This window comes from Aythya fuligula, chromosome 5, assembly GCF_009819795.1.
Source record: "Aythya fuligula isolate bAytFul2 chromosome 5, bAytFul2.pri, whole genome shotgun sequence".
Taxonomy (NCBI): domain Eukaryota; kingdom Metazoa; phylum Chordata; class Aves; order Anseriformes; family Anatidae; genus Aythya; species Aythya fuligula.
In genome coordinates this window covers 25,499,476-25,522,434 of record NC_045563.1, presented here as the reverse complement: position 1 = coordinate 25,522,434, position 22,959 = coordinate 25,499,476, and the positions used below count along the sequence as shown (strand labels likewise).

General features: G+C 51.2%; 1 protein-coding gene across 1 annotated transcript; it reads right to left on the bottom strand.

Annotated features, from left to right (window-relative positions):
* Positions 1–1,978: 1,978 nt before the first annotated feature.
* Positions 1,979–21,862, bottom strand: VSX2 (visual system homeobox 2). Its single transcript, XM_032187552.1, has 5 exons — positions 21,421–21,862; positions 20,287–20,371; positions 17,446–17,569; positions 3,130–3,310; positions 1,979–2,295 (listed from the first exon to the last, which is right to left on the bottom strand). Exons 1-5 carry the CDS (start codon positions 21,860–21,862, stop codon positions 1,979–1,981), a joined length of 1,149 nt encoding a protein of 382 aa, XP_032043443.1.
* Between the last annotated feature and the right edge of the window lie 1,097 nt (positions 21,863–22,959).

The following is a 22,959-nucleotide window of genomic DNA, read 5'->3' as shown; positions in this document are numbered from 1 at the left end:
GATCCGATACATCTGGTGAATAAGCTGGACACCAACATGGTACAAAATCATTATTTGACAGCAGGTCCTTTCATCCCAAACATACCTGATTTTGTATCAAAGCTGCCCCCAGAGCTAGATGAGGACCTATGAAGCCACTGTCTCTTGGAGACATCCAGCCTCGTAGGTTACAGCACCTCTGCAGGGCAAAGTCCACTCACCCTCATCACTGCATAATCACGATCTTTTATTTCCTACTCACACCTGCTCCAACTCAGCCTTTTTTCCCTGTAAGACATCCGTGTTTTCCACAGGAGCATCCCCAGACACCCTTAGCAGAGCATACATATCTCAGCTCTTTCTCTCACAATTCAGTGCCGGTTCCCACTGCTCTCCAGCCAGAGCTCCCCTGGCTGGAATTCCCCATGTATGCCCTGCCCTCTAACTGATCAGGGAGAGCAGCACCTGAGCCTCATCTTCTCCATATCTGGGTGGGCAGGAAGATGTTGGTCTCTCTGTGCTGCTTTGGAGCTCACTGAAATGCTTTCTGGCTAAGGTCTGACACCCAACCCCTTCTTCTCTTTGGCTGAATACATCTTCCTTGAAGAAGTGACCAGGCTCATACACAATATTCCAGTTTAGTTTTATTCTCGTTCATATCTTTACAGAAAATGGCACATAAATCACAGGTTCTGAATGACTAGAAGTTGTTACAGCTCCATATCTCAAACACCTCAATACTGAATTCTTTTCTCACTGTATATACATTATTTACACACCGCGGGCTATAATCTAACACGTTGAACTTTGAACAAACTGGGGACAAAGACAGATGGGGGCTGTATGAAGGGGGTCAATTTTGACAGAATAAAAACAGTAGCTCTGGGGAGAGGGTGCTGGCAGCTGAAAGCGGGGCAGAGAGGGCTGTGTGGAAGTGACTGTCCTACATCCTCCTTGGGGAACACAGCCTGACCGGGATGGAGGGGTGATGTTAACATGGGGCACTGCAAAAAACAGTGGGTTTGGCTGCATGGGTCTGTGTGCGCACGTGTGGGGTCAGCGAGGAGACATATGTACACATTACAGCATGTGTCAGGGGCGTATCTGCATGGCTGTCGTTCCCTTTAGCGCTCAGAGGGCAAGCGGGGCAAATTCAATTCCATAAATAAGTTTGGCAAATGTTGTTGCATCTCCTGGAATAATTTAAGCGGTAAATGTTTTCCCTGGCATTCGACCTCTCTGCAGTGGAGGCTCTGGCCTTTGGGACACAGACACATTTAGCCGTCTCTGCCAGCCTTGCGGGAGCAGCCTGTCCCTAGCATGTTTTACAGCCAGGGCTGCAGGCATTGCTGTGCAGCGAGGTAGAAGCTGCAGGGATGGTGCCTGGCCCTGCAGCCCGAGGGATGCTGAGCTAAATAGCGTGGCACCGGCCTCCAGCGCCCACCACCGTGATGGCTTCAGCCCCTGAGTGTGTGTGGAGGAGACGATGGTGTGGGCCGGGGTGACCTGGAGGTGCAAGGTGTGAACGGGACATCAGGTCTGTGGGCAAAGCCTGTGTCTCCCCTCATAAAGGAGGCAAAAATGAACCGCAACAAACCCACAGCCCCTGGTGCTGGGGGCCGCAGGCTCGTCCTGCCACAGGCAGGGCTGGGGCAGCGGGTGATGGCCGGGGCATGGGGCACAGCAGCAACACGGGGCAGGAGGAGGAGCTGAACCAGGCTGAGCCAGCCTGGAGGAGGCTGGATGGGGCCTGGGGCCGGAGCCACGGTCCCCCCTGGGGTGGCGATGGAGATGAGGAAGGGGCAGGGGTGAGGGAGGCCCTGGGGGCAGAGGAGTGAGGGGCAGGGCTGCGCTCCAGGGGAGTGCCCCTTGGGGCTGCCCCATGCACAGAGGCCGGGCCCCATGCCCCAAAGGGGGGCGGCAGGGGGGGGCCTGGCCAGCTTCAGCCCCTGGAGGACACAGTGTCTGTCAGGGCTGTCTCCTGCCGCCTCTGCCCCCCCTAGATCAGCTTCTCCTCCTTCTGCGACACGCTGGACTTCTCCGTCTGCCTCTCGTCCTCCACCGCCTCCTCCCCTTTCTCTGGCTTCCTGGGGGTGTCCCCAGCGATGGTCCCCAGGACTTTGGTGCTGTGCTCCTGAGCTTTGGCCCTGAGGGCGGCAATGCTGTTTTCTCTCAGTTCCTCCTGGGAAATGGCGGTTTTGGGATCTGGGCCCCTCTCTTCCTTGTCACCCTTGTCAAGCTTGGGCAGGGCCTGGCGCTCCACCTCCGTCTTCCTCCCCGCCTCAGCCGCTGCTTCCAGAGACTTTTTGTGCATCCCTAAAAAGAATTGTTGGTATTCGGGTTTAGAAAAGCGCCTGGGCATGGGAAAGCCATCTTGAACTGAAAACAGCAAAGATAAAGAGAGGCCAGAATTAAGGAAAAGCAGAAACCCTTGCTTCAAACAGCAGTCATGGCGAGCCGGGCGCTTTGGCCCCGTGCAAGGGCAACCCCGATTCTGTGGGGACGAGGGTCTCAAACACAGCAGGTGCCTGCACCCCAGGGCCATTCGCTTACTGGGACCAGTAAGGGGAGGTCTCCCGTTGCCTTTCCCTATCAGTTTGTTCCTCCCACAACCCGCTTCCTGCCTCCCCCAGCTTCACGCAGACAGGAGGACAGGACAGCCCATCATTAGGACACCAGAATTCAGTTTTGGGGCAGAATCAGCCTGAAAGGTCAGAAAGCAGGAAGCAAAGAGCAAGAGCATGGCAGGGCAGCCCCACTACATCCACCACCCCTTCTCCACAGAAAACAAAGCAAAAGCAGGCAGTGGTGCAGCTCTCCTGAGTGCCGAGAGCATGAGGAGGGACTGTGGGGGCACTCAGGGGACGGGGAGTGGGGCAAGGGTGAGGACAGGGGCTCCTGGCACCCCACAGAGCCTCACAGGGACCCCAAGCAAGACAGGGCATTCATCCCCTTGCTTGTCCCAGGAGCTCACCCTCTCCCCGCAGGCCAGGCTCCAAGCACCAGCAGGCAATTGGGGCTAGCTGGTGAGCGGTGTCACAGGGAAAATCCCCCCCGTGCTTGATGCTTTCTGCATCAGGTTTCCTCCTCATGGCCCCCCTTCACCTCGACCCCCTCGCCACGCACCCGTGAGGGCAGCGGCTCTCTTACCCAGGAGCCAGGGTGCGCAGGACTCCATGATGCCATCCTTGGCCGACTTGAGGATGGACTCGGGCAGCGGGATGGAGTGGCGCACCATGGCGCCGTAGAGCCCGTACTCGGCCATCACGCTGCTCCGGCCCCAGCACTTCTCCCGCTTCCTCCACTTGGCTCGACGGTTCTGGAACCAAACCTGGGGTGGGCGACATGCAGGGACGTGGGTGATGGGAGCAGGGGGGTGGGACGGTCCCATTCCTGCACACACACACGTGCCTGTGCACGGGGATGAAGAAGGGTGCACGTACATCCTCCTGAGAGCACTGTGGCTTTTCCCCCGTGCAGCAGCTGCCAGGTATTTCTCTCCTCACCCTCCCTTGCAGAAGCGACGAGGGCCAAGCCTGCGAGCAGGTCCCACCTCTCCCTGCAGGATGTAATTAATTTGCCATTGCGGTGTCTTTTTCCAATGGCTTTTGGCTCTCGTGCCTGGGATTTTCTTTCATTATTTACCGGGCGCCTGAGCCGCAGCGAGGGGCTGTGCGCCACGGTGCCTGCAGGGAGGGCTGGGCTGGGGGGCATGCTCTGGGGAGGAGGGAGAAGGGGGAGCTGATCCGCACGGCTCGCCCTGAATTCCCAGTTTGAAAAGCCCCTCATCTTCTCAGAAAATTGGCAGAATAATCTCCGAGCTGTGACCTGGGGGGCAGCGAGCGGAGACGCAGGCGGTGGTGGTGGGGTGCTCGCAGAAATCTATTAGCGCTCGCTCTCCGATTTCCATCCCTCTTGTCTTGCCTGCCCTCCTCCCTCCCCGCATCCCCTCCCTTCCTGCAGAGCAGAGGCATCAGCTTTAGATGAAAAATTGCTCGAGGTCTATTCAGAAGGAGGCAAAGGAAGAGTCAGCCCCAGGGGCAGCCCAGGCCTGATTGAAAAATAAGTTAATTTCAGTTTGAATCGATGGGCCTCAGGCACTGAAATATCACGGGAAATTAAAGCAGCTGGTCCCCGGGGAACCACGCCATTGACCTGCGCTAATTAATGCCATGGAGTTACCAGTCCCCTCTCCGAGAGGCAGCCCCTCCCTCCCCGCGGACACCCCAAACACCTCCTCATTTAACTAATTAGACTCACAGAAAATTGGGTGTTAATTTGTTTAGGATTTTTTTTTTCTCCTATTTTTTCCCTCCCTTTCCCGGAAAGTACACGGCAGAATGGAAATGAATGGTGGGGTCTCGCTGGCAGATGGATGCTCGGGGTCACTCCGCAATCTTCTCCGACTTGATTGCTTGATTAGGTCGTTAGCACATTAAAAAAAAAAATTGCTTGCCGTCTGGCGCTGGCCTGATGAGTGGGATGAGGCGGGAATCGCCTGGGTAATTTATCTTTTTATACTGCAAAGAATTTGATTTCAATCTGCAGATATATGGAGGTGCCTTTGACACCTGTTTAACATTACGGAGCTGACAGCTTAACCCTCTCTTGCCTCCACCACCCAGAGCTGGGGGGGAGCACAGGCTGCAGGGGGGAGCACCAGGGGGCTTAGGTAGGGCCTGAGACCCCCAGCTCTGCCGTGGGGACCACAAGATCAGTGCCTCACTGCAACCTCACCACGGAGCCAGGCCCCTTTGGTGTAGAGCAAGCTCTCCTCTTCTGCCTGCCACCCCAGCACTGGTGTGATGGGGACAATCTGTCTCCCCAGGGGAGTGGGGACGTGGGTCCTGGGGCTGTGATCCCACCTCTCCTGGCAGAAGACACGCTGTGCACAGCAGAGGGGATGTTACAGCCAGGCTGCTTCCTGAAACATGACATGCTGGCACCTCCTCTGCATGAAAAGCAAACTCACTTACTCCTTCCTTCTGCCAATAGGCAACCCCCTGGACCACTGATGGCTGCAAGTGCAGAAAGACCAGAGCAAGGACCCTCAGGTGGGCTCAGTGTCCCCTCTCCCACCATTTCTGTGGCCAGACCCAGCGCAGGGTGCCTGCACAATGCACGGGTTTGTGGCACGGTCTCTTGCTCCAGGCTGTGCACTCCTCCTGATCTCAGTCTCAGTGCCAGGCTGGCAGAGCTGGAGGGGACTGGGTGACTCCGTCTCCATCCTGGGTGTCCTCTTGCCACCACACCTGGATTTTCAGCCAGGCAAAGCTTTTTCCATCAGTTACCAACTGGGCCACTTTTGAAACAAACCTCAGTCATTTTACCCAGGTGCCTCCTCACTGATATTTTCATCACCTCTCCCTTCTCCCTTCCTCCTGTCTTGACACCCCAAACATCTTACCCCATGTCCTATGCCCCCTGTCCTCCTCCCCAGATGGGTTTCAGCCATGTCACAGCAGTAGTTTCTCCCACTACTGCCTCTAAACCTGCTATCCCAGAGCATCCCTTTTCCCACAGCGTGGACAAACAAATGAAGCCAGCAGCCCAATTTTGACCAGAACTTGTGGGGGGAAAAAAATATGTCAAAAAATGCTGATACAATCACATGGAAAAGCTGAGCCTGGCCAGAGGAAGCATAATCAAAATTATCTATAGCTTTCTTCTCAATGTTGTATTTAAATCTCATCCACATAACATGTAAAATCTATGCTATAAAGCCAAATGAGTAAATCAAAATATATCAACACCTCAGGAAGATCATTCTGAGATTTCCCAAATCGATTTTTGAGATTTGAGGGGAATTTACTCATGGTTTTGACTGGAAAAAAAAAAAAAACATAAATAAATAAATAAATAAAAACACTTTGAAATAGCAGAATTTCAAGCATAACAGGAATGAGGAGGGCTGCCCACCTTGTTTTGACACCAGTGCCCATATCTCAACCTCAGGCATGAACTGGAGTGAAACTGGTGGTGCTCAATATTGAATATTAATGGGGTCAGGACCAAAACCAGCATCTCTACCACCACCCCATTCCAAGCACCCGCAGCCCCCACACTATTTTGTATGGGCAATATTATTCTCTGGGGCCCATTCTTGGGATTTTGCCCTCATTAAAATGGTTCCATCAGTGGCAATTCCTTCTGAGAAATCTTATTTTTTTCTTTGGATTTCTTGACATGTTACCAACATTTTCCTGTGCCTTGATTCTGGGAATAATTATGCAACAGTGTTAGTAGCTCTGAGGTATTTTCAGCAGTGTTGGTGCATCAGTAACAACTTCTGAAAATGCAGTTATTGATTATTGACATCTCACGTTTCCTTCCTGTATTGGAGATGGTTTCACTTCCATTTACTTGCAGTTTCAGGACTGTGTCTTCTTTGGCTGCAGTTGTCTTTGTTTTCAAATATTTGTTCTTCTGCAACTTCATGATGTAAAATTTGGTCTGCCTCAAGCAATATTTGGATTTGTCCATGTTTGGACTTGCTCCTTCCCCCCACATGGGTCAGCTCAGCTTTGTGAAACACCTTATTTACCACACAACTTTCTTCTCACTTGCTTTCCTCTGTTTCTCCATGGTACATCACAGGCTATGGTGAAAGGATTGAGTTTGCACTTCCACACTTCACGAGCAGTAGCTGAAACCCATTACTAATTTCAGACTGCATTTACTGAAGCACATCTGATGTTTTTGCAAAGCTATCACAGTTTGATGAGCAAAGGTGTCTTTTGGACCAACATTCTACAGCTTAAGGTGATTTACATCTTTTTATTACCACAAAAGCACCTCTGTGAAAGACGGGAAGCTTGTTCTGAAACCCTATCCTCAGAAACAGAACAGTAAAGAGGGCAAATCTGTCTTGGTGATGCAAGGCAGTGACCAGAAAACCCAAGAACCAGCCCCTTTAAATACATCAGTTTTAAACATGGAGCTGAATGAGAAGAAGCAGCATTTCTGTGGCATAAGGAAGAAAAAATGATTAAAAAGCACTTGAATTAGAGAAGGATGTGCAAAGAGGCACTGCAGGATTTTGTAGGGTAAGGATGAACGCTAGAGGGAGCGAAGGGGCAGAGATAGCAATGGGTGGAGATGAGCAAGGCATGGAAGGAAAGAGAAGCTGGCCAGGCTCCAGAGGAAGCTAATGCAGCATCTTGAGCAGGAGCGTAAACTGATCAGTGCTTCCCTTTAGATCCTCTCCATCTACACAGAGTGCTCAGGGGAGCTTCCTCGCCCCAACTGAAGCCCTCAGGCTCAGCACTCATTTCCTTTCCTGGTCTGGACATCCAGCTGTGTTTAGCTGGTCAGTACTGGAGACTGCAAGACTCCTCCTTCCTTGCTCTGTTTGCAGTCAGTTTAACTCCTCTGTCTTATCTCTTGTCTTTCCTGTTCTCTTTAGAAAAGGACCTGGTCCTGCTTCCTGTCTGTCCCTCATTAGGCCGGGAAGGGGTGTAATTCACTGATGTAGGACTGGTATTTTCCATGTTCAGTGCTCATAAAACTTTTATCTCTGCCAATTGCTACCATCAGTACAATCATTCCCATCCCATTACGGTGACACCACCCCAAGGAGACATTTTCTTCGCCACAGGACACATTAGTATCAGGGTTTGGCCCGTGTGGGCACACTTGCTGTAGCAAATACCAGCACCTTCAGCATCATCTCCTGGATGCTTGTTCCATGTGCCTGTCCTTCTCTGACCCCTTACCAAAACCAGCAGTACTGGAAAGTCTGGGAATGTTTCCAATCCTAATCCTCATCTAATTCTCATCCCCAGTATCCACTGCCCAAGACAATCTCATCTCAGGCACTATGCACTGCACGGCAGGGTTACAGCACCTTGGAGTAAAGACTAGGAAGGTTATCCTTGCCAGGCTCCTCCTCTGAATCCCAAATGATGACTGATATTCCTTCGTATTATTGATGGTGCAGAGGAGCAAATTGTGGTAGGAGGAATCTCTCATTTTGCAAAGGGACGTGAGGCTCGGTGTGTCCTTGTTGTCCGCATTCATCATATTAGTTAGTTTACCTAATCAGCTCCTGAAACACTGTCTGCTAAAGAATGAAATCTGCCTGAGGCTAGCCACGAACCAGGAATCTCAATCAGCAAAGGGATATTTTAAGGTATCTAGTGTGTGTCTCTGTACTGCTTCTGTGCCCAAGCACAACCTAAATTTTTTATTGGTTACACTCATTTTCTCTCATTTTCTTGGCTTCTGCTTTCCAAGCTGGGGAACACAGCCAGGGGAGCTGGAAATGGCTATGGCTGTTTTGTCTTTCTATCAACAACGACAAAGAAGTTAATATTCCTTCATTCCTCATCCTTTAAAGGACAATACCAGGCTACATAATGGTGAATTTTTGCTTCACCAAATCTCACATGCTACCTTTGATGTCATATTCCAGCAGGGCTCTCTCAATTAACCAGCCTGGCTGATGGAGCACAAGATGGTCCCAGACCAAGGCAGTGCATGCTGCAATGTCCACTAGATGGCCACAAGCAAATGCACACACAGACACACGGACACACCAGCATGTTCCTTTGCCTGGACGAGGGTTGCTCTCTCCCTTTCCAATCCAAGCCTTTAAACTGAGAGTAGTCAAAGCAAAAACCTCCACTGAACAAAACAGTGATGTCCTCACCCTTGTACCAGACAGGGCCAGGGTCCAATTTGAGGATGTGGGAGTGCAAGGAATGACTTTATATCTTCCCCTGGGCATCTCCCCATCCACACTTACATGTCCTGGGGCTTTATAAAGAATTGCCATGACAGTGTAAGGTCTGACAGGGTCCTGGGGTGTTCCTGAATCCCTGCTCTGCAGCGACTGTCCCAGGAAAGCTTCCTGTCCCCAAGCTGCTGGTGGAGACTGCACTACTTGTGCACGCCTGGCAACAGTTTATTGATGTCTTTTCAAATGTAATGTCAAAATTATTGGCTCTGTTTATGGTGACATCACTTTCTATGGCTGGTGTAAAACAGATATGAAGTTAAATGAGAGTAGTAAAGGTTGCACATGGCCTGCATGGCTGATCACGGGCTCATCACCCCTCCACTTACTGACGCTACGAAAGAGCTTTCTGAGCTCACGTTAGAAAGAGCAATTCCCACACACGTCATGACAAGAGCTCTTCCTGGTGATAGCTGAGATGAGCTGTGAGACAGTACTCACCCCTCCTGAGCAAAGACACAGTGGTGACTTTTTGTCAAAGTGGTTCATCCAAGCTTGAGAATCCTCTAAGCTAGGCTAGCACAAGGCTCAATATGACAACCACCAACAGTGTGTCTGGCAACACCATGCTGCAGCTCTTGCAAGCCATGCATGCCTCTGAATACCACTTCAAACAGCCCAAAGTGGGCCTGATATGGCTATTTGTTGCACTCTGAGTAATGCAGCCAGAGCTGTAAATATCTCACCTCACTCCAGGCCTCAGTGCATTCTCCCATTGCTGTGACTTTATTCTCCCATCCCTTGCACAGAGTCAACGATAAAAATCCAAAGACAAATAAGGAGGTGTAAGGAGGCAAAAATCCCTCTTGACCAGGGAACATGTCTTAATTGTGTCCCCTGAAGAACTTGAGGTTTTCACCTGGCCTTCCAGTTCACGCAGTAGCATGTTTTCTCACACTTGTTGGAAAGGAAAGGAAAAACATCAGGGGTGTGGATGCAAAACAGACACAGGAAAGCTGGCAAGGGTGCACCCATCATCCCAGTCCACACCCACCCAGGGAGATATTTGCCATTGGTACAAAGGATGATGCTGAACAAAACATCTGTCCTACAGGTGCTCACAATGCTGACAGTAAGCTTGGCCTCCATTAAGCAGGCTGGCTGGTGTCCTTCCATGGTGTAACTCCATTTTGCCTCATTTTCCCATGCTAAAGCTGCTCCACACCTCCTCTGGCACAGAGGAAACCTTACTGTGGGTCTTCATTAACATCCATAAGCAATACACTCTGTGAACATGCAGAGACACATCGTGTTGTCACCTTCAGCTTGGAAAAAGGTGAGTCAAAGCATGCAGAGGAGAAATGGCACATTCCCCTTCATGAAGCCTTTCAAGGGACGCTAAATTCAGAGCCTGGGACATCAGCCTTCCTTGGACACCAGGATATTTTACATGACACCTCACGGCTCCAGAAGGCTCGTGCTCTGGGCACTCACTGCAGTTGCGTCACTGAAGCCTGTAGCTGATGCTGTCACCTTGGGCTAGTGCACAGCACAACTATGGTGCAACCCACAGGGCTGGCAAAACACACCCTGCTCCTGGACACTGCTCCCAGCAGGGCAGCACATCCGAGCTCAGCAGGGCATTCCCAGGCATGCCCCATGCTTAGGGCACCCAGGGTAATGTCTCCGAGGCAGGCACCCTCCCTCTGTTGCACACACAGCCTCTGAAGCCTTGCTCTCGGTCATGGGGTTGTTTCTCCACCAACAACACTGCACACGTATTTACTCACAGCTCAGCCTTTGCTCAGACAGCTGGGAGCCTAAAAGAAACCCACAGAAAGAGAAAGTGGGGAGCAAACTGCTCTCACACTAGGCAGACCCTGAACTGAAGACCTCTTGCAGCTTTTGGGGTAATGCCACCCCCAGCAGGCAGAGGAGCACCTAATGCTTTCCCATGGCCTCTGATGAAGGTGGGCTCTGGAAGCTGCCTTGCTATAGGATATTGTGTCAAGTTTGTTCTCCATCTCAGGTCCTCTTTTCTCCTGCCATCTCCACACATGCACAGATAAAAGTCATCTGCATGTCTGTTGGGCAGCTTGGTGCTCTGAGGAACTTCTGGGGTGCTCTGAGCAGCTTGGTGCATGAGGAAGATAGGAGTATTTTTTACATGTGTTCACAGGCCCGTGCAAATCCAGGCTCACCGAATGTCCACAAAGAACAACAGTGAAAAAGGCAGAGGGGGGTTGTGCTGCCAGAAGAATCAGAACTTGTTGAGATCTATCAGGATAAACGATAAACGCTATACAGAAAAATAGATCCATTAGGAAATAAAGGGAAGAGTAAATTAACTGTGTCTCTAAAGTGCCTCTGTTATTGAACTGTTAAAAAAATCTGTATTCAAAGTCAGGAAAGGAGGAAAACTTTATAATAAAGGGTCATTAAAGGAAAACCTGAACACACAGCCATCAGTTGGTCCCTCTGCCAGCCATCCAAAGGCTGGAGGGGAATTAACTATTGACCTTGCTGGGCTGCCCAATTTTTTTTTTTTTTTAAATAAGTTTTGAAAAATTGCAGAGGTGTCAGAGGAGAGAAAAGAAAGTTCGTCATTTAAAGGATGAGTGAATGCAAGTATTTCTAGCAAAGAGGTTGAGGATAGAGTTTCCAGAAAAGCTCAAGCAACCAAGGTACCACAGTGCCTAATCTAACTCAGAGAAGTGTTACTACTGTTAAGAAAAAAAATGATGAATGTGGGGAAGAGAGCCTGAGTAGTCTCAGCCTGGCATTAACCCTGCAGAGCCATTCCTTATTCTCCCACCCATGATGGAGAAAATCCTTACAAAGGTACTTCACAGCAATGGGCTATGGTATACATGCATTTTGTTGGGTACCTGTCTTTCCTCCCAGTGGTTTTTATGTTGTGATAGCCATAATCAGCTTGCAAGGAACACAGCAGAAGGTAGCAGACTAGGACATACAAGGTTGTTTTAGTTTGATTTTTCTGCCCCATTTAGAAATTTGGTCTGTAGCTGGTGGAACTCAGGGACTGGACATGGAGGGAAAAAGTGGTACCTGGGTATACAAAGTGTACATACCTCCACACCTGCAAGTCTGCACAAAAAAAAAAAAAAAAAAAAAAAAAAAAAAGTCTTTTAAATTGCACCTCCAGCTCCTGTTCTACCAGGGAAAATCCCACAAGCTGGGCAGGTACCTGCATGGTCTAGCAACAGGCAGGAAAGTCCCCATTTCACAGTAAGCTGAGGAGATGTCTCAGGCCATCCATTTTCTTTCCCACCTCGTTTTTCCCTCTCTCTGCCCAAATTCATGCCGTGTCAAACTTTTCAGTTGGTAATTCCTCTGGGAAGGCTTGCACAGAGCCCTGCACTTGCACACCACCCAGCTTCTCTGTTTATGGCTCTGGTAATTAACTCATAAACGAAGTTCTAGCACATGGGCTGAAAACAGGCCACAGTTAAAGGGTAATGAAAACACTCCATTACAGAAAGGGCCAAATTAAACAACTCTTAATTGAAAAATGGAAATTAATATGAATTTAGATCAACTACACAAGCATGATATTGAAGAGGCAGCAAAGTAGATGAACTCTTCACATACCAATTAAAGACATGGAGGCAGAGATGCACCATACGCCATGAGAAACATTCATAATCATATTCTCACCAAGCCAGTAAGTTTGATTAGTTTTATTGCTCTCACTTGTACACTTCCTACATCTCTAAAAGCATAGGGGAAGTTAATGACATTTATCTGGTATCATACTGCCATGGCTTGCCCCAGTGCTCAGGAATTATTGAGAAAGGTAGCCAGCACTGGCTCCTCAGCTCTATTACATGATTAACTTCTTGCATGGCTCTTTAAATAAAATAAAATAAAATAAAAGTATTGAAATGGTTGTCTCACACAGGAGCAATGCTTTCAGCTTCTCCATCACCTTGGTAATCTACCTCCAACCGTCCTACTCACCCTGGTAATTTATCTCCAGCTACGTGACTGCCATGAATCTGCTTCAGATTCCCGCCTGTAGAGAAACGGGTGGGAACCCATTGGCCCTGTGCCCCGTTCTGGCACAAGTGTGAGAATAACCCAAAGTTCTAGCAAGAATAGCCAGGTCCTAGCCTACTGAGAGTGATGACTGGAACCTCAAAACCTTAGAAAAATCAACAAAACACCACTTTCTGCAGCACTAAGAAATGCCTTGGCAGCCATTCCAGGCAGAGACTCAGGAAAGGTCAGTGACCGCATGGAGCAATCATCCCCATTCCACACTTATTCTATGGGATTAGGACTAAAATTCATTCCTTTGCAAAAATAATACTTCTCTGATTGTACTGCAAGCCCTGGCAGCCAGGATCCTCTTTATTAGGGTCATGCATCCAGGAGCTGTGTTTTAAATACTACATCTGAGCAAGGGAGATTCTGGGGCATCTCAGGAGGGTTCCTGTACCCACAGAGAGCTGGAAAGGGATGGGAGCAGAAACAGCCCACAGCAGGCATGGGCAGCAGGGCAGGATGAAGTGACCAGACCCCAGTGCTCCAGCAGCACCTGCAGCAATGCTTTTCAGCATGCTGGGAAAACGAGAAGCCAGGGCTGCTGAAGCTGCACAGAGCCAGCTCTTCCTTCTCACTTTGTATCGTGTTTCTTGAGGGGGCTCCATGGGTTCACTACCAAGCTCCTGCTCAGTGCAATACAGGTTCTTCACATCTTTCCAGATCACATTCATCCCTAAATACTGAACACGCTTGCACAACTGAAGCAGGATAAACCTCTTTTTTTCTGGAAAAATACTCTTGGTGTGAATGTTTCCCTCCAAATAACCACCCCTCCTGGTTCTTCCACCCCCATTCTGCTTCTAACAGGCTACACAGTGATACTGAAATGCGTTAATCTGACAGCAACCAAAACAATACATTTCCAATTACAGCTTTAGTTGGTTTTCTTTTGTTTTTAGCCAAAATTGCTGGAACCACAGATAATTCCCACTCCCCAAACATGGCACAAACACCTCAGTGGCTTTCTTTTTGCTTGCTTGTGCAATTTAATTGTTCCAAAACACTTCATTATCATAAGTACCATATATTTATTTAGCGATAAAAAATGTCCTTTTTTACTATTTTCATTCTATTTTTTTATTATTATTTTCCTTCAAAGGTGAATCTAGTGTCCCCACAATGGCAGTCAGGATTTTATGCTTTGGAAATTAAATTAAATGGTTAAATGATGCATTTGATCAGTAAGAGACATCCTGGAGTGACAAACATACACTGTTATTTCAATAATCCCAAATCAAACTGTTACTGACCTTTAATATTTTATATAGTGGCATTTAAAATTTGGAAGTGTCACATATTAATAAATTCAATAGGGATAACTTATCTAAAATTCACACGTTACATTTAAGAGAATCTGTTTTGAGAAAGACACTGATTTAAGTCAGGTGTTAGAATACTTGTCAGCTTGAGGCCATTTTAAACACTTCAAGTTGTCCATTAAGGATGTACTTCCCCACAGAAATCTATTTATCCCACCTGCATTTTACAGAATGGCCTGGGTTTATTTTAATAGCAGCACTTCAACTCTTCTGAATATTCTTTTAAATACATTGATTAATGTAGTCTTTTTCAAGTACTTTGCAAAATGGCCACGGTGACATTTGGTCTGACTGGTGTCTCACTAGGAAAATTAAATCCTTTTCCCATGTTGCCCAGTGGGAGGATGCTCACGTTCCTTCTAGGAGCAGCCAGCTCAATACAGGGGGAAGATGCATGCAATGCAAAAGAATGCTGTCTTGAAAAAAAAATACATGCTCATCTTCTCTTTAAATGGAAGATTTGAATATTTTTCCTGAATTCAATGTTCTCTCAAACCAATAACTTTCCTGGCCTCTGATGGCTATTTGTAGTGTTCTGCTGAAGGTTTTACACGCAAGCAGTTCCTATATATCATTCTCTCAATTGCACTCTCTGAATTTCACTTTCATATTGAATTTCATAGGTGATTTACTTTCTCTTTGACTACTACCTCCTGAGAAATAATCCCATGAATGAAAATAAGGGGGAGATATCACTCTTAGGTGTGGATCCTGTGGGAACCCACATGAAATGCTGTGAGAGCCCACAGCATGTGATGTTCACAACAATCTTAGAAAACACTTTCATTAAGGACCAACAAGAGGGAGAGAACAATGCTGAAAGATGGAAGTACAAGCTACAAAGAAAATGCAAAAATATAGAGCTCCCTTGAGCAGTTATAAACACATGCAAAGAAAAAAAGATAAGATGACGTGAAATTATAAATATTATGAAGAAAGGAGTAAAGATTAATTGTCAGCTGTCTCTTCCAAGGGCAGAAGTATGTGACATTAAATGATGTTAATAGATTCAAAGCTTGATTTACTTCACCCATGCAGTCCAGAGCATCTTAACCTGTGTGTACAGTCCCAGGACATTGTTAAAGTACTTGGTAAGTATCACTAGACACTAGCCTTGCTCTCATACTCTTCTCTAACATCCACTTCTCATTGCTGTCTAAGCTGGCTGAGCCATTACTGTCCTTGCAAAATGCCATTTGGAACCCAGAATACTGGAAGGAAAAGCCTGAGGAGAAAAAGCTTCCTAAAAAAAAGCTTGAAGTGTCAAATCCCTTAAGACCAGGACAGGCAGACAGGATGGTTTTCAAAGGAGAACGTCCACATGTTTCAGAGACTAATGTGTTATTTATGAAGAATGGTTTAAGAAAAGATCTTCACAGGTTGCTTAGGCAATGAAGAAAGTTAAAAGTGATAGATGGGAGAAGAAAACAGGTGAACAGTTCAGATTTAAAGAGTGCAAGTGCTATAACAAGGGGAAAAACAAGCTCATACAAAGGGAGCTAAGTCACGAGGAAGACAAGGTGAAACATCAAGAAACATGACCAAAGCTGGGAATCATCTTGTCATGGCTTGTGACACAAAATTAAAGGTATGGACAAGAAGATGTCAGAGTATGTGGTAAGACAGCCTGGTACTGACCTACCGGGAAGATCAGTGGGAACTGACCCTTCTCCCCCATCAGCAGTCCCTGGGACTCTTGCATGGCCCTGACACTCACCCTGGCATGATGCTCTGGCACTCACACAGTAGATGCCACAGAAATCCTGCTGTTTCTCTTGATTTCCCCTTTCATAATGAGTGAAAGTGTCACTTGGAAATGCTTTCTCCTGTAATACTTGTAACATCAGCAGTACCTGATGTTCAGGACAGCCATATCACAGGGGGTTTCTGCTGTCCAAGTCTGGCCTGATCTCTGGGGCTGTCACATTACATAGCAATCCTAGGTTTAAGAACCCTACAGTAGAGGATGAGTTGCATTTGCTCATCAGCATAATGACAGGCAGCACATCAGAGAGAGCTGAAATGAGTTTGCCACTACTTCCTTCCTAAGTCAGATAAAATATAAAATACTGGCTCTGCACTATGATGCCCCAGATGCTGAAGCAGTACCTGCAGCGTGCAGCTCTGCCCTGTCTGCCATAACATCTCCCTCAGCCTTACCACAGCGAGAGCCAGATGAAGCTCTTCCTTGAAAAGGCCCTTTACAGGAAACCAAAGGACCTTCTTCCCAGCCCAGCATCAGACGGTGGATGCAGGCAACACTCAGCTTCTCTTTTTTGAGGTCTCTTTTCCCTCAACTCATCTGGGCCCACTAGTGGAGAAGTGACCCTCCATCCAGCCCCCTCCCTCTAGAGGCAAACCATGGGGCCAGTTGCTCAGAGCAAAATCCTAATGTATCAGCTAGGATTTGGGATGAAGGGCCATTATTTCTGAACTCTGGTGGAAGTCCTCTCAGCCTGCAGCATATCTATAAGTCCTGCTAGCACAAGGGGATAAGAAGCACAACTTGCTTTTGTTAAATCAGCCATTACATTCCTGTGCCTTTTGCAGCAGCCTGGTGGGAGCGGGACATGGGGAGGCAGCAAAAGCTGCTGGGGTTCACCCTTGTGAGCTTCGTGTTGGGCCTGTCAAAGCACATTCTGCCTCCCACACTACACAGCCAGTGCAAACCTTCTCCAGCTCTTTGGGCTGTCCTGACTGCTTGCACGCAGGCTGCCACATGCTAAAGGCTGGCACAGCCTCGCTGCTCCTTGCCACTGGAGGGTTCAGCACACAGCAGTGATATTCCACACAGCCTTGTTCTGCCTCCTCAGTGGCACAACAAGCACACGATTAATGCCCAAACATTCAAAATAATTAAAATGAAAGATCCCCAGAAACGTTCAGGGAAACTTTGAAGGGGCAAATGCAGTGGACAAGACGGTGCAAACACCCACCTGGGACTCACTCCCCTGCAGTGCCACCCCCGATGGTGCCAGCTGCCTGCCACATCCCCACGCACCCTCCTGTGCCCAAGGAGGCACTGACAAGCTCTTTGTCACCCACGCTGTCCATCCAGACCCAGTCTCCAGGAGGCTCTTGTTGCCTTCACTACTAATACCTCAAAACCTCAGTCTTCCCTCGCATACCAGTCCCCTTCAGTGATTTGGGATTCCCTCTGCTGCACACACCCCAAATCACCATTATAACATGCCACATGTAACACACGTTGGCAGACAAACACCAAATACGAAGCAGCAAAGAACAGCTGGGCTGGCTGCCGCATGTTTAAAGCAGGGAGGGGACAGCCCATGGAGATTTATGCAGATAAATGTGATCCATCCCACGGCACTGCCTTTTCTTCAGGGAGGGATGAGTGTGGCCGGGAGGGGCAGGACAAGGAGGGGCAAGAAGCATGGTTACCTGTATCCTGTCTTCTGGCAACTCTGTTTTCATGGCCAACATCTCTCTAGCATACACGTCAGGGTAATGGGCCTCATTGAAGGCCTTTTCCAGCTCCTCCAGTTGGTAGGATGTGAAGATTGTCCTGAAGGGAGTAAAACTCTTTGATCAAAAAACATAAGAAGCAAAGGAGATGGAGAGTCAGAGAAATGGACACAGATGCTGCAGAAACCTGAGCAACCTGATAATGCATAGCCTTTCCCCCCACCACCTCCTGTGTTTCTGAGCACAAAAGGTCAGGTGCCAGGGTGAAAGGAGAACCAGAAAATGCCAGAAGACAGCGCTTTGGGCAGTTACAAATCACCTTCCCCTTCGGGAACCTCCTGCTGGAAGCATCCCCCCCAGCAGTGAGCACCCGCGCTGGCAGCTGTCCTTCCACCCCAGCCCTGCTGCCACCTTTGGGACCCTGGGGGTGTCCCCATCCCTTGCCCTGACACCAGGACCACAACCAGCCCTGGCCTGGCCAACAGCCGCCCCCTGCTCCTGCATCCAGAGGCTTCTGAACTTAACCCTTTGGTTGTGCTGAGATAAATCGGTGTCAGCTCTGCACCCTGTCTCAGAGGGGCTGAGCCCTTCCCCAGCTGCTTCCCTTAGCCTCTTCCTTAGTCAAAACCACCTTTCCCTGGAGCCTGGTCCTCGCCTGAATCCTCCAAAGCTTTTTGTCCTCCACTCTGCTCCCTCCTGCTTTAATCCAGCCCTTCCCCAAGACGGTGCCTCTCCAAGAAGCGGTGCAAACTCCCTTCCTCTGCCTTTACACTGGTTGCACCCACACCGACATCCCATTAGCTGCTCTCTGCCAGTTTGCATTACCCCATTATCCTCTGGAAATCCTCCTGGACCGCCCTGGGCGGGCAGCAGCCCAGCCTGCCTCAGCACAGCCAGTTCTCAGCTCGGGACAGCCAGATTGAAAAATCAGCAGCTGGAAAGCCGAGACGGATGAAAGCCCTTCTCCAGGGGGATGGATGAGAGATCTCACACCGTTTCCACTCCCCCAAGGGTTAAAATTGTTAAAATTCCCACCCTCCAACTGTACTGTATGCAAAGTGCAATTTTCAATAACAACTATCAACAATCCAATGGAAAAAAAAAATGCTAACCACCATCACCAAAAAAAAAACACACAACAAAACCAACACAGAAATCAACAATAACAAAACCCTGCAGCCTTTGTTCAAAGTAAATGTATAAATATATTACCAAACTAAGAAACGTCTAAGTCCCAGAAGGGAGAAGGAAAGAGGGAGGGAAAGAGTCATTTTAAAAAAATAAGAATTTCAGAAAAGCCATAAAATTCGAGAGAGCATAAACAGAAAGCCTCAGCAATATCCTCTGCTACTCAGAATCGAAACGATTCTGTCAGATCAATAACATTACCAACAAAAGCAGCATGCAAATGCGAGGGACCTGCCTGCAATCAGATCCTTGTTTAAATTCACTCCTAAACCCATTCTCTTTTCAAATAGTTTTCCTTCGGCTCCGACAAATCTGTGAGCTCTCGGGACAGCAGAGGCACACCAGCTCCTGCATTTTCTCTCCCTGGGACCAGAGGAAAGACGATTCCAATTTTGATCCAGTTTAGATTTGAAGCATCTCCCTGCACCCTCCTGCGAGAAGGGCACCGAAGCCGAGCGAGGCGCACCAGCAGGAGGGTTTTGCCTGACACCCACCTTAAGTTCCCCCTTCTCAGCCCCTGTCCCCGTTGCAATGCACAACGCGTGCTGCCTTTTGCTGTTTACATCCTGCAGCTATTTGCAGACTATCGGCCTGTCATCTGCCTCTGCTCCTCCGTACAACTGGAGCTTTTAACCATTTCTTACAGAATACACAACTACAGATAAATATTACGGATTTGATGCTGTCTACAGCTGAAAATTAAACCAATCTGAAATTCATTTCCTCTCGTCCATCCCAACCATGACCTGTACACCCGTTCCTGCTGTGCTGTCCCCCAGCCCGGTCCAGTCTGGAAAGGAAACTAATCCAAATTGACACCAAAGCATACAAACTTGCGGCATTTCCTCAGGAGGAACCCCTGATTTGGGATGAGCCCCCCCAGACCAAGCCTCCTGTTGCACGAAGAGCAGGACCCTCCTGGGACAGCCGGCCTCCTTCCACCCCGCATCCCGCTAAGCTTTCACTGGGGCACCTTTTAATCCACCCTTCCTGCATCGTGGCAGGATTGATTTAATTATTCCTAAATCGCCCACGGTGACAGTGTCTGGCCTTCCTTTGTCCTGACTCTCCGGCCACGGCAATGCCAGGACCCAGCAAGGGATTTTTCGTTTCCGTTTGTAAAGCGCAGGTAATTCAATCCCATTTTAACTGGGGGAGAAGTCAGGCAAAGTGCGTTACCCAGACCACTCCGGAGGGGAAAGCAAATCCCCTAACTACCTCCCAGAGTGGATTTTCGTTTCCTTAAGCAATTCAGCAGCCTTCTTCAGCTTCGGGAAGCAGGCAGCCTGCATCCCGACTATTTAATCTATTGGCAAAACATTTATTTATAAGTAATAAAATGCTTAAACCTTGATAGAAATTGACAGCCCACGGTAAGGTTGCTAGAGGCGGAGCAGGGGCCAGTTTGGGCTATTTAACCGCAGCCAGGGAAACGAAATCTAAACGGCACCTGCGGCCGGTTCCCAGCTCCTTACGGCCACGTCCCAGGTCCGATTTATTGCGGAGAAGGAAGAAAAAGGAAGGAGAGCCGGGGGGGAGCCCTGGGCTGCCGGGGCCGGGCAGCTTCGCCCGGCTGCAGCATCCCGCGGCGGTGCCCGGTGCTGCCGGTGCCGGCGGCCCCTCGCTTACCTGTGCCGCCTCTTCTTCCGTTTCTTGCTCTGGCTGAGGGAGGATTTGGACATTTTTCGGTCGCTGGAGGAGACATCTTCGGAATCTGCGGAGAGAAGGGCAGCGGCCGTGGGCTGGGGCTCCCTCCCAACCGGGGCCCCGCCGGCCGGCCCGGGCCCGGCGGCTCCGCTCGTTCCTGCGGCCCCGACCGAGGATTTCGTTGCGATCGCACCGCGGACGGGGCCCCGCAGCCGGGCGCTGCCTCCAGCCCGGCCCCGCCGCTGGTCCCGGGCCGGGGGCTCCGGGAGCTCGTTCCCTGCCGGGGGATGGCTCCGGGCCGGCACCAGGCTCCCGCTGTCCCCTCTCTGCCCCGGAGTCGTTTGCCGGGGCTGCCGCTGCCGTGCGGCTCGAAGGCGAAGCCGCCGCGGTCTCAACAGAAACCGAAGGAAAAAGAAGGAGCCGAGGCCCCCTCCCCGCCCCGGGGCACCTGCTGCCCCCCGCCCCGCTGCGGGGACCCCGCAGAAACACCGGGGACGGGAGAAAAGAGCAGGGCTGAGGCAGGTACCGGGGAAAAATAATAATAATAATAATAAAATAATAAAAATGATCCCGGGCAGAGCTGACAGCCGGCCGCCGCCGCCCCGCGTCCCCTGGGGTGCCCAGGCCGGGGGGTGCGGGGGGCAAGGCGGCGCCGGCTCGGGCCCAAAGGAGCAGCCGGGGGTCGGAACCGGACCCTCCGTTTCGATGCGAGAAGCTGTGCCCCGCTTGCCGGGACCCCCGGGGATGGGGTCGGGGCCGGGCACCGCCGCCCGGTGCACCGGAGGGACCCGAGGCGGCCTGGGAGCAGTAGGGCCAGCGGGCAGGGCTGCGGGAGGCTGCCGCCGTCTAAGAAGGGGATGCCGGGCGGCCCCTAATTCCCCGAAAACGAAATGGGGCCGCCGGGACCGCGGGGGGGGCCGCTCGGCCAGGGCTCGGCGCCCCCGGCCCCTCCACCGCAGCGCGGCCGCGGCCCCGGGCGGGGGTGGGTGCGGTGCCCACCTCCCCCGTTCTCCCCGTCTTCTTCCTCCTCCTCCTCGGGGCCGAAACGAAATCGGCGGCCCTGGGCCCGGGGCAGGGAGGTGGCGGGGGGTCCCCGGGGACCGGGGCCGTGCCTACCTGAGCTGGCCGTCTGGCTGCTGTCCAGCTGCCCGGGGGCCCGGGCCAGCGGCTGCAGGTGGACGCTCTGGGGGTCGGAGAGCACCTCCAGGAAGGTGGGCTGCGTGTAGAAGCCGGGGATGCCGCCGGCCCCCAGCAGCCCCATGCCCACGCCGCCCACCCCGGCGGGGCTGAGGACGGAGCGGGCCGCCAGCAGGTGCCCGGCGGGCAGCGAGTCCAGGGCGGCCCGCGGGTGCGACGGCGGCTCCTTGTTCAAGCCCAGGATCTCCTGGATGCCGAACCCGGTGCAGCGGGGAGGGGTGGGCCCGGAGCTGGGCTTGGCCCCCGCCGCGGGGGGCGGCGGAGGCGGTGGCGGCGGCGGGGCGGCGGCGGCGGCCGCGCCGTCGGGCTTGGGCTTGCCGGGCAGGCTGGGGGCCAGCGCCGCGCCCGCTTTGCCCGTCATCCTGCGGCCGTCGGTCCCTGGTGCCCGCTCCGGGAATGCCTGGGAGCCCCCGGCTCAGGCCCCTTTTATCCGCCCAGCCGGGAGCCCGAGCGGGGTCAGAGCGGCGCAGCCAATCACAGGGGCCAGCCGCGATTAGGGATGCCAAAAAGCCGGCACCGGCGGCGGAGGGGCCGCTGCCCGCTGGGGTAAGGCCCGGACCCCGTTTGGCCCCCGGGAGGCCGCGGGGAGGTGGGCTCGGGGGGCACGGGCACGGCCCCCCGGGGAGGGGTGCGCAGCAGGGCCCTGCAGGAGAACGGCGGCTCCCCCGGCTTCCCTGCTCCGACAGGGCTCCCAGGGAAATGCGTGGTCGGGAGGAAATGGGGGAGCGTGGAGGGGGCTCAGGGTTGGCGCTGAGCTGCGTCCTTGAAGCAGGGTAGGGCTGGGAGTTGTATGTTGGAGAGACACCTGGTTATGGCACTGAAACACCTGGTTATGGCACTGAAACACCTGCTTATAGCATCAGAGGTGCTGAAACGTCTGCTCGGACCCGTACCCGTGCCCAGTTCCTCGGTAGCTAGAGGACCTCTCACCACTCATGGGAAGAAACCACACACCTCGTCCTTGCCTGCCTGACCCCAGCCAAAGGCATTAAACTAAGAGAGAGCCTAAGTCTCACAAAGCTGGGACAGCAACTCTTCTGCATCGTGTTCATTAAAAAAGGCAAACAGACCACAGCACGGCTCCCAGGTCCACTCATGCCAACCCAAGGCTGGGACTGCAGCCCCAGATCACCACAAAAAGCCCAGAGCAGAGGGGAAGCAGCTCCCTGTCCCTCCTCTCCTCAGCCTTGTAGGCCTCCAAGGTCAGGCCTGAAGGCTCCTGCCTTCCCGCAGAGTGGGAGCTCTCCTCGTCTCTGGAGGAGGATCTGCAGGGCCTTTTTGGTGCACAGGGGCTGCGTCTCAGCTTGAGGCCATGTTCTCATCACTCTTTGTCCACCACCCTTTCTCCCTTGCTTCTTTCATACCTAGCTTTGCATCCCTGCCCAAGGACAGGTACAGGGCTGTGGGTTATGTGAGCATGCTTGTATGGACTGGAGTTTCTTGGTGTTTTCCTTGCTT

Bases quoted from the DNA above. Each gene is read 5' to 3' on its own strand.
- VSX2 (XM_032187552.1), bottom strand. From the start codon at position 21,862: ATGACGGGCAAAGCGGGCGCGGCGCTGGCCCCCAGCCTGCCCGGCAAG. The intron at 17,570-20,286 runs GTAAGCGAGGGG...TACTCCCTTCAG, and splicing joins CGGAAGAAGAGGCGGCACAG to GACAATCTTCACATCCTACC. The intron at 2,296-3,129 runs GTAAGAGAGCCG...AATTCTTTTTAG, and splicing joins CTGCGCACCCTGGCTCCTGG to GGATGCACAAAAAGTCTCTG.